This window comes from Phyllostomus hastatus, unplaced genomic scaffold (genome assembly GCF_019186645.2).
Source record: "Phyllostomus hastatus isolate PE091 unplaced genomic scaffold, TTU_PhHast_1.1 phas_contig_17, whole genome shotgun sequence".
NCBI lineage: Eukaryota > Metazoa > Chordata > Mammalia > Chiroptera > Phyllostomidae > Phyllostomus > Phyllostomus hastatus.
In genome coordinates, this window is record NW_025333664.1 from 45,250,366 (window position 1) to 45,261,933 (window position 11,568).

The 11,568-nt window shown below is 41.4% G+C and overlaps 1 protein-coding gene across 1 annotated transcript; it reads left to right on the forward strand.

Annotated features, from left to right (window-relative positions):
• Positions 1 to 378: 378 nt before the first annotated feature.
• Positions 379 to 853, forward strand: LOC123815173 (protein mago nashi homolog). Its single transcript, XM_045833385.1, has one exon. It carries the CDS (start codon positions 379 to 381, stop codon positions 736 to 738), a length of 360 nt encoding a protein of 119 aa, XP_045689341.1. The 3' UTR covers positions 739 to 853.
• The last annotated feature ends 10,715 nt before the right edge of the window (positions 854 to 11,568 follow it).

The following is an 11,568-nucleotide window of genomic DNA, read 5'->3' on the forward strand; positions in this document are numbered from 1 at the left end:
CACACTACATAATATCAAAATATAGTACAAGGCCATAATAATCCAAACAGCATGGTACTGGTATGAAAACAGACATATAGATCAAAGGAACAGAATAGAGGGCCCAGAAATAAACCCATGCCTTTATGGTCAATTAATATCTGGGAAAGGAGGCAAGAACATACAATGGAATCATGACACATAGTCTATTAAAAAATGGTGTTGGGAAAATTAAACAGATAAGTGCAAAAAAGTATAGTCCACCTCCTTGCACTATACACAATACACACAAAATGGATTAAAGAATTAAATGTCAAACTCAAAACCTTAAAAATCAGGCGCGTATGGCGGCGATACAGTTTGCTACTAAAGTTCGGTCTCGGTGGCCCTTCGCGAGCCATGGAGAGTGACTTTTATTTGCCTTACTACGTGGGTCACAACGGCAAGTTCGGCCACGAATTCCTGGAAGTTGAGTTCCGACCAGATGGGAAATTGCGATATGCCAACAACAGCAATTATAAAAATGATGTCATGATCAGAAAAGAGGCTTACGTACATAAAAGTGTGATGGAGGAACTGAAGAGAATAATTGATGACAGTGAAATTACCAAAGAGGATGACGCTTTGTGGCCTCCTCCTGACCGAGTGGGCCAGCAGGAGCTTGAAATTGTCATTGGAGATGAACACATTTCTTTCACAACATCAAAAATTGGTTCCCTTGTTGATGTCAATCAATCCAAGGACCCAGAAGGCTTATGAGTATTTTATTATCTTGTCCAGGACCTGAAGTGTTTGGTCTTCAGTCTTATTGGATTACACTTCAAGATTAAACCAATCTAGGTTGAATGCTGGTGTGGACCCAAGGGGGTGGGTGGAGCTGTTTTTTTCATTACCATTGTCAGGACATTTTTGAGTATATGAAGCCAATATTTTTTATAAACTATAAATGATGTCTCTAATAAATATGTAACAAAAAGCAATTAAAAAACCTAAAAAAATCATAGAAGAAAACATAGGAAGTAAAATCTCAGACATTTCTCACAGCAATACTTTTTTTCTGATATATCTCCTGGGCAAGGGAGACCATAAAAAAATAGACTAATGGAACTACATCAAACCAAAAAGTTTTTACATAGCAAAGGAAACCATCAGCTACATGAAAACACAACACGCCAAATGGGAGAATATATTTGCTGATACATCTGTTAAAGAGTTAATATCCAAAATCTATAAAGAACTTAACAAAACTCAACGCTAAAACAAAATCCAATTTAAAAATATGCAAAGGACATGAATAGACACCTATCCAAAGAGGACATAGGGATGGCTAACAAACACATGAAAAGATGCTCAAGGTCATTAATCATCAGAGAAATGCAAATTAAAATCACAACGAAATATCACCTCACACCTGTCAGAATGGCTATCTTCAATAAATCAACAGCAACTGTTGGCAGGAATGTGAAGAAGCCAACACTGGCTGGTGTGGCTCAGTGGATTGAGCACTGGCCTGCAAACCAAAGGGTCGCCGGTTTGATTCCCAGTTAGGGCACATGCCTGGGTTGTGGACCAGGTCCCCAGTGGGGAGCATGCAAGAGGTAACCTCAAATTGATGTCTCTCTCTCTCTCTTCTCTCCCTTCCCCTCTGTCTGAAAACTAAATAAATAAAATCTTTTTTTCTTTTTTTAAAAGATTTTATTTATTTATTTTTAGAGAGGGAAGGGAGGGAGAAAGAGAGAGAGAGAGAGAGAAACATCAATGTGTGGTTGCTCGGGGTCATGGGCTGCAACCTAGGTATGTACCCTGACTGGGAATCGAACCTGTGACACTTTGGTTCACAGCCCACGCTCAATCCACTGAGCTACACCAGCCAGGGCTAAATAAATAAAATCTTTAAAAAAAAAGAAAGAATGTGAAGAAAGGGAACCCTCATGCACTGTTGGTGGGAATGCAGATTGGTACAGCCACTGTGGAAAGCAGTATGGAGTTAACCCCAGATATTAAAAATGGAACTGACTTATGACCCAGCTATTTCACTTCTGAGTATGTATCCAAAGAAACTCAAAACACTAATTCAAAAGACTACATGCATACCTATGTTCATTGCAGCATTATTACAATAGCCAAGATTTGGAAGCAACCCAAGTGCCCATCAGTAGATGACTGGGTAAAACAACTATGGTACATTTACACAACTGAATACTACTCAGCTGTTAAAAAAAAAAAAGAGGAAAATTTTACCTTCTGCTTGCTACAACATGGGTGGACCTGAGGAATGTTATGCTAAGTCAAATAAGGCAGCTAGAGAAAGACAAATACTATACTATCTCACTTATATGTGAAATCTAATGAACAAAATAAACAAAAGAGAAACAAACTCATAGCTGTCAGAGGAAAGGGGTTAGGGGTTTCGGGCTGAAAAAATGTGAAGGGATTAAGCCAAAAAAAATGTATGGAAGTTTACAAATTAATTGCTAATATTTTTTTAACAGTTCTGAAAAACATCCTGGAAATTCATAAGTCACCACTCCATCCTAACAACAAGTAAAATGCTGAGCAGACTGGCAAATCAACATTTCTTCTTGGGCTCATATGAGATGAGAGAGAGCTCTTCTCGGGTAGCTCAGTAGGTTAGAACATTGTCCAGGTATGCCAGGGTTTGGGGCTGGTTAGGTCACAAATGAGAATCAACCAATGAGAATCAAGCAAATGAGTGAAAAAACAAATCGATGTCCCCTCACTCTTCCTCCCTTCCTCCTTTTCTCTCCCTGTAAAATGAAAAAAGAAAAACAGAAAAGAAAAGAGATGGAGTATACAGGGCCAACTGCGGCTTACAAGAGCAGGGACAAGCAGAAACCACTGCAGGACCCAGAGCTGGGATAGAAAATTCATCAATTAGATGAATTGCAGACAACTCGGAGTCATCTCAAAGTAGACACCTCTGAGAGTAAAAAGTTCCTGGAAACCCAATCATGGTGGGGGTGGGAGACACAATATTGTAAGATTTACCAACAGGAGATTCCCATAATAAGTGTCTGAGAAAATTCCCCTCCGGCTTCTGGAGGGAGGAAGGGAGAAGGAACCATTTTGAAATATGCTAGAGGTGCTACTCTTCTTGACAAGACCTGCCCTCAAGGGGAAACTAATTAACCAAATCCTAATCTGCTGGGTTATTATTAGAGTCTAACTGATTTTGGGAAGCAAAATATTCAACTCTGTCTCTAGCATCTCTTCCAACCTAAGGGGGGCAGGGAGAAAACCTGAAACACTTGTGAAGTGCACAGTCCAGAGGCATAGGCTCAGTAAAAGACTGAGACCTAACCATAGAACCATAGAATGCTTCCACTCCCCCAAACCTCACCACTACATCACTGAATTACCACAGTTCATTATGGTACATTATGTTTGGCTATCAAGAAAAAAAAATTACAGAGTGATGGCTCCAAGACAGCAGTACAGGAGACCCTGGAAATCCATCCTCCTACAAAGATCAATGGCAAGACAGCTCTCCATAACAGAAACAGCTCTGAGAGTACACATATGCCACTGAAGAAACTTCAGCAGCACATCAGAACAGAAAAACTGGACAGTAACCACACAAAAAGAGAAGGAAGACCACTCATGCACCTCCTACCCCATGTATCACCCCTCCCCCCACTGCTCAGCCCCATATTGCTCAGCACTGAGAGGGAACTCTCCAGCTAACAAGAGTCCCCCTTGCTGAGAAAGAACAGTTTGAAAGACAAAGTCAAAAAAGAATATAACAAGGTCTCCTTAATATACAAGAAAATGCTCAGTTCAACTCAGATGCAGCAGCTATCAAAGTGGCCAGCACCAACTATATTTAAATCAATATAATCACCACAAATGTGTCAAAATTTTAAATTACTTATAAAGAGACACAATGATTTCCACAAAAGCTGTTAGACTTGGTTAGAATGATGGGTTAGCAGAATGAGTAAAACCTCTTTAAATTTCTGATGTTTGAATCAACGCCAGAGCTATCAATAAAAATAGTGGTGAAGCAGAAAGCATATGCAAAGTTATATTTCTTTTTGGCTTAAAAGAACTTGTATTTATTTTCTTATAGTTCTAGGGGTCAGGAGTCTAAAATGGATGGGCAGGGCTTTATTCCTTCTGGAGCCTCTAGAGGAGAATCCATTTCTTTGTCTTTTCCATTTTTTAGAGGTCACCTGCATCCTGCTGTGGTTCTTTCATTCTCAGATAAACCTCTCTCTCACCTCTGTCTTCTGTCACATCTTCTCATCCTCTTGCCTTCCACTTTCACTCATAAGAACCCTTTGTGTTTACTCTGGCCTTGCCTGGAGAATCCAAGAGATCTCCCATTTCTCATTCCTTAGAAGTTATATTTATTGACACATAAAACCAGTAAAAATAACCATGATAAGGAACTACTTAAATTCATGATTAAAAGTAAAGAAAATAAATGGGCTGTCTTACATTTAAAGTGTGTGGATCAGTGATCAGAAAATGTGAGTGGATTAAGTGCTCTCACTCAGAGGCAGGTAATTTCATATTGTCAAGCAACCAACACTTAGAAATATAATGTTTATAACTGTAAAACAAATGAGTAAGAAATATGTGACTAGATAGACAAAACTAGGTCTCAGGAATGAGAAAGGATGCTGGCCTGGAACATATTGGAAAATGCAATGAGTCAAGAAAATGGAATAACTGGTACACAATCAATAAAAAGAGGAGAAAAGGCCTTTTTTTGTATGATTATTCACCTGGAGAATTCAAGAGAGTGTGGTGAAAAGCACACTAAGTCACTGGACCCACATGAGTTACCTGAGCTGGTGTGCTCACCACCTTCCACACTGTAGAGCACAGCCTAACCACCATACTTAGAGCACAACTGGCTGCACAGTAGGACTCAAAAAATACCTCTTGAAACCTAAATAAAGCCACTACTTTATGTAATAAGGAGTGATCCACTATGAAGATGTAATAATTCTGAACCCAAGTGCACCTCAAATTACACATATGCCTTAAAATAGAGCAAAAGTGGACAGAACCACCAGATAACACAGATACCTCCCCACTGGCAGTGGAGATCTTTGCAGGCACCTGTCACAGTACATGAGAGAACATGCTTCAACATGCTTCCTAACTGGGAAGGCTAGAAGGGGAGACAGGCAGGTGAGTCCGCCACAGCCCAGGGCAGGTTTGCAGGACCCATCTCAGCAGGCTCCAGCCAGACTGGGAATTGACTGTGGGCTCAGAGGAGGAGGAGAATGAAGAGCAAAGCCCAGTCTCCCTGACCTCAGATAGGGGGCAAGGAACATCCAAAACCTTGGAACCTACAGGGGATGTGTGAGTTCCTCATCCTCTGTCTTCACCTACAAGAGCTCATGGCCCTCATGGGACCCCTCGCCCCTTCTCAAACCCAGCTTCTTATTTCTACTTTTCTTCCTGCTTTCTTCTTTGTTTCTCCCCCCCCTTCTTTGATTTCCCTTTTCACCTTCCTCTGACTGCTCCACTGGCCTTCATATGGAAATAAGGTACATGCCAATCAGTAAGCTGATAGTAATAGCAAATGATACAAATAATGCATGTTCAGAATAAGGGATAGACTAAATCAGTTATGGGACATTATTCAGCCATTACAGGTGGAAAGATCCATTTTACATGATGGGGAACGAGGGAGGGGTCAGACATCAGAGCAGTAAGCAAATGAATAAGACTATTTCCAGTATTCGTGAGTGCTAATAGAATATAAAATGGGGTGGCAGGCTAGACATTGATTGGCAAAGGAGGGTAGGATAAAAACTACCTGAGACAGGTGTATCTTGCAGGCAGGTGACACTCCATTTGCCCCTGATTCAACTCTACACATTTCCTGCCCAAGCCTGCTTTTTTCTCCATTCCCCATTCTAGCACATGTCACCACCACCTGCTGGTTAAGCCACTTATCTGGGGTCACCTTTGACTTTTTACTCCTCCTTCTCCAGGCCAGGTTAGTTAAACCAGCCTATGGCTTTGGACATGACTTACTTTCCCCTCTGTCTTGCTTATACCGCAGCAGCAGCCACCTTCTCACATATGCAGTATTCCAATAGCCTTTGAACTGGGCACCCCACCTTCACCACTCTTGATGCTTTCCAATCCACCATCTGCCATTTATACAGATAATCACATTTAAAAAAAATTAGAAACCTTAAAATGCTAGTCTTCTAGACCTTCATGTTTAAGCAACTGTTTTTTAGTTTTCATTTTTTGGGGGTCACCCAATGGGCAAAGTATAATTGTGAGAGGAGGGGGACAAAGAAGGATATGGATAACAGATGGTGGGACATAATTATAAAAGGGGTGATGGAAAAGGCCTGGTTTCCAACATGCCACAGAGAAAAGTTCCAAATGAACTCCTAGGAGGTGATGACTCAGAAATAGAAAGTTAATTATATTTGTTAAACTTATAAAAATAACTAGTGAAATGTCTGTCCATCCATCCATTCATCCATCCATCCATCCACTCACCCACCCATTCATCCCTGTAAACATAAGAAGAAGGACAAAGATAAGAAGGAGCAGAAGGAAAGGAGAAAGAGAAGAAGGAGGAGGAGGAGGAGGAGGAAGAAGAGGAGGAGAAGAGGAAGAGGAGAAAAAAAGGAGAAGGCGAAGGCGAAAAGATAAAGAGCTAGCATGTGAACTAAATCCTCATATCAAGGACCCATAATATCTTTCATGAGCCCTGGGGAATGGAAGCAAGTGGTAAAGAGTAGGGGTGAGAACTTGCTGTTCATCATCTGAAGGTCTTCTCTACATTTGACTTCTACTTTGAGACTTCAAAATTTTTATAAAATTAATTATATTTATTAAGAGGTAGAGTATTACAGAAATAATTAACTTAGAAAGTACATTTCAGACTTCCATCCAAGATGGAAGCATAGGTAGATACACTTTGCCTCTTCACACAACCAAAAGAAGGACAATAAGAAATTTAAAAAACAAAAAAATGACTAGAACTGCCAGAAAATTGAACTGTATGGAAGTCTGACAACCAAGGAGTTAAAGAAGAAACATTCATTCAGACTGGCAGGAGGGTTGGAGACCAGCAGCCGGGGGTGGAGAGGTGTGGCAAAGCAGAAGCTGGAGGACTGGGTGGGCAAGGTGGTGGCTAGCAGACTGGGTGGTCCCACATTTGTGCGCAGAGAAACCAGGAGGAACAACTGGGGAGCAGGACAGATGGTGCAACCCAGGGTTCCAGCGTGGGGAAATAAAGCCCCAAAACTTCTGTCTGTAAAAACCTGTGGGTGTTGCAGCCATGGGAGAAACTCCCAGCCTCACAGGAGAGTTCGTTGGAGAGACCCAGAGGGTCCTAAAAATGTACACAAGCCCACACACCAGGGAATCAGCACCAGAAGGGCCCAATCTGCTTGTGGGTACTGGGGGAAGTGACTGAAAGCTGGCCGAGAGCCAAACAAGCCACATTGTTCCCTCTTGGACCCCCTCCCCCCACATGCAGCTCCACAACACAGTGAGTGGGTTGCCTCACCCTGATGAATACCTAGGTTTCCGCTCCTTAAATGGGACAGGCATGCCAAGACCAATCTATCTATATCATCTATATCTATATCTATATCTATATCTATATCTATATCTATATCTATATCTATCTATATATCATCTATATCTATCATCTATATCTATATCATCTATATCTATATCTATATCTACCTATCATTTATATCTATATCATCTATATCTATGTATGTATGTATCCCAAATGAAAGAACAGATCAAAGCTTTAAAAACAGAACTAGATGATGAAGAGTTAGCCGACTTTTCAGATGCGAAGTTCAAACACTGGTAAATCAGTGTTGCTCACAGAAATGGTTGAGTATGCTCACAAAATAGAGGAAAAAATGAAGGCTATGCAAAGTGAAATAAAAATGTACAGGGAACCAACAGTGAAGGGAAAGAAACCAAGGCTCAAATCAATGATTTGGGGAAGGAAGAAAAAAGCTTTCAACCAGAACAGAGTGAAGAAACAAGAATTCAAAAAAATGAGGAGAGACTTAGGAACCTCCAGGACAAGTTTAAATGTCCCAACATCCAAATCATAGGGGTGCCAGAAGGAGAAGGGGATGAAGAGCAAGAAACTGGAAATGTATTTGAAAAAAAAATAATGAAAGAGAACTTTCCCAATCTGGCAAAGGAAAATAGACTTCCAGGGATCTTCAAGAGTCCCAAAGAGGTTGGGCCCAAGGAAGCACACACCAAGGCACATCAGAATTACTTTAGCCAAGACTGAACATAAGGGGGGAATCTTAAAAGCAACAAGAGGAAAGGAGACCGTTACCTGCAAAGGAGTTCCCATAACACTACCAACTGACTTCTCAAAAAAGAACCTTGCAGGCAAGAAGAGGCTGGAAAGAAGTATTCAAAGTCATGAAAGGCAAGGACCTACATCCAAGATTACTCTATCCAGCAAAGCTATCATTCGGAATGGGAGGGAGGGCAGATAAAGTGCTTCCCAGATAATGTCAAGTGCAAGGAGTTCATCATCACCTAGTCCTTATTATGTGAAATGTTAAAGGGACTTATCTGAAAAAAAGAAGATGATCAAAAATATGAACAGTAAAATGATAACAAACTCACAACTACCAACAACTGAACCTAAAACAAAAAACAGAAACAAACTAAGCAAACAACTAGAACAGGAACAGAATCACAGAAATGGAGATCACATGGAGGCTTAGCAGTGGGGGAAGGGGAGAGGGGAGAATGGGGGAAAAGGCAGAGGAATAAGCAGCAGAAATGGTAGGTGCAAAATAGACAGGGGGAGGTTAAGAATAGTATAGGAAGTGGAGAAGCCAAAGGACTTATATGTACGACCTATGGACATGAACAAAGGGGTGGGGGATGCTTGAGGGAGGGGGCGTACAGGGCAGAGGGACATAAAGGGGAGGGAAAAAAATGGGACAACTGTAATAGCGTAATCAATAAAACATACTTTTAAAGAAGTGGCATTCCTGTGTAATCTCATTCTGCAAGCACAAGCTTGTGAATGGTTCAAAAGCTCCAAATTTTATTTTATTTGAGCTTAATAAACCATTATCTTTATTCTCAACAAATCGGGATCTTTCTCTGCTTAGTGTTTCTCTACTTAGTGTTTCTCTGCTTATTCCCTGTACGTTTTCCCTCCTTCTCCCCCTCTCCCCTTCCCCACTGCTAACCCTCCACGTGATCTCCATTTCTGTGATTCTGTTCCTGTTCTAGTTGTTTGCTTAGTTTGTTTCTGTTTTTGTTTTAGGTTCAGTTGTTGATAGTTGTGAGCTTGTTATCATTTTACTGTTCATATTTTTGATCATCTTCTTTTTCTTAGATAAGTCCCTTTAACATTTCACATAAAAAAATTTATATAGAGCAGATAGCTTTCCTTGTCAGTATGAGCACACACTTTTGTTGATTTTTAAAATCCTACTTCAAAGATATTACATATCTAATTTAATAATCTACTTCGAGACATATTTGGGCTAATTTCCTTTTTTTTTTACTCTTAGAAATATTGTCTCACTATTGAAAAGAAATTATTTTTCAGTCAACTTTGTGCACACAGGCAAATATTTATGTGGGATACAACCCTAGATGTAGAACATCGTGTTAAGGAATATGTAACCTTCAAATGTTCAATGGAGATTGCTAAACCATTGTGAACAAAAACTGTTGGATTCCCCCTCAGCCAATGTTGATGAAAGAACCTTACTTAGAAGCCATTGTTACTGGGTTAATTTTTTTCCAATGTGTAGGATAGCATTGAAGTTTCATTGTCCGGTTAAGTTGAATTTTTATTGTTGAGGAAGTTAAGTGTATTTTTACATGTGTAGTACAGATACTCACATTTTGTTCTGCGGTTTGTGTATTCGCGACTTTTATCCAAGTTTCCTATTGGATTTTTGTCCTTTTATTAAAAACTTCTATTGAGCATGGGCTGCGAACCAAAGTGTCGCAGGTTCGATTCCCATCCAGGGTACATGCCTGGGTTGCAGGCCACGGCCCCCAGCAACCGCACATTGATGTCTCTCTCTCTCTCTCCCTCCCTTCCCTCTCTAAAAATAAATAAATAAAATCTTAAAAAAATTCTTGTAATAGCTCTCTGATATTATGGAAATTAAAATGTTCTGTGTCACATTTGTCAAATTCTTTCCACTTGTCTCACTCCACACACACTAGAATGGCTATCAAAGAGACAGATAATAATCAGTGTTGTCAAGGAGGCAGAGAAATTGGAACCCTCATACACTGCTGAAGGGGCTGTAAAATGGTGTAGCCACTTTGGAAAATCATCTAGTAGTTCCTCAAAAAAGTTAAACATAGGGTTACCATGTAAGCCAATAATTCCACTTTAGGTGTATACCCAAGATAAATAAAAACATATGTCCACACAGAAGCTTGAACACAAATGTTCATAGCAGTATTATTCATAGTAGCCAAAATGCAGAAGTGACCCAGATGTCCACCAATTGATGAATGGATAAATGAAATGTGTTATGTGCACAATGGGATAATACTTGGCAATAAAAGCAAATTAAGGAGCGATGCATGCTACAACATGGGTGAACCTTGGAAACATGCCAGCATGGCTGACGCCAGCTGACACCTTCTAGTTGGTATTTCTGGTGACAGCTTTTGCCAGCTGTAGGGCCCCAGCTTTTCGGCCCAGGTGCCACCGAGGACCTCTCCTCCCTAGGGCCTCTCAGTCCCAGATTCCCTGAGCCTGGATGTTTGGTGCCTCTTCCTGCCTCTAAGATCATTAAATCATATAACAAGGCCCTGACAGAAATGGCTGTGGAGGTGCTTTCTGCTCTAGCTGGTTTAGTCTAAGGACCAGGAGTTTAGAAGGTCAGGGGGCTTGAAACAAGAGTGAGAAATTCTGCATGGGGGCAGACACTGGTGGCTCTTGGAGAGCCTGTGAACTGAGGCGTGAGGGGCCCCTGTCAGAGGTGTTGCTCACTAGAGCAGCATCAGAAAGGCTGGGCTTACCTCACAAAGGAGCCATACGTGTCACCACCTGGCTGGGGAGTATAGTCAGAGGGCAGGGGAAGCCCTGAGCTCAGGTCCTGCTGATACCCTGACCAGGTGCAGGCATGAACTAAGTGTGTGCGGGACCCAGAGTGGCCCACAAGGTAAGAGGTGGTCAGAGCTGAAGACCTCAGGAAAGAGAAGGATTCCACCCATGGACCAGGCCACCCAGCTCAAAGCTCAGCAAGCAGGGAACCGGTGAAGAGTTTGGTTCTGAGGTGGGTCTGGGTGTAGCTGTGCTGAGTGGAGATGATAGTAATGCCAGGGTGGCCTCCAAGAGTGCCCCGGGCCACTTACTTCAGAGATCTCAGAGCAGAAAGACTCACAGGCCAAAGTTGCTGCTCAAGTCACATGTGTATCAAATCAGTGTATGTCACTGACCAAGAAGCAAGGTGATGAGAAGGAGTATGTTAATACACTTAAGATATGGGGCAAGTGGGGCAAAGGCGGACCCTGGGTGGGCCATGTTCTCTGCTATGTCAGCCTCCTGCTGATAAAGGCTATGAAGCCCACAGTAGAGGTTTGAGCAAAGTGGCCCGA

Bases quoted from the DNA above. Each gene is read 5' to 3' on its own strand.
- LOC123815173 (XM_045833385.1), top strand. From the start codon at position 379: ATGGAGAGTGACTTTTATTTGCCTTACTACGTGGGTCACAACGGCAAG.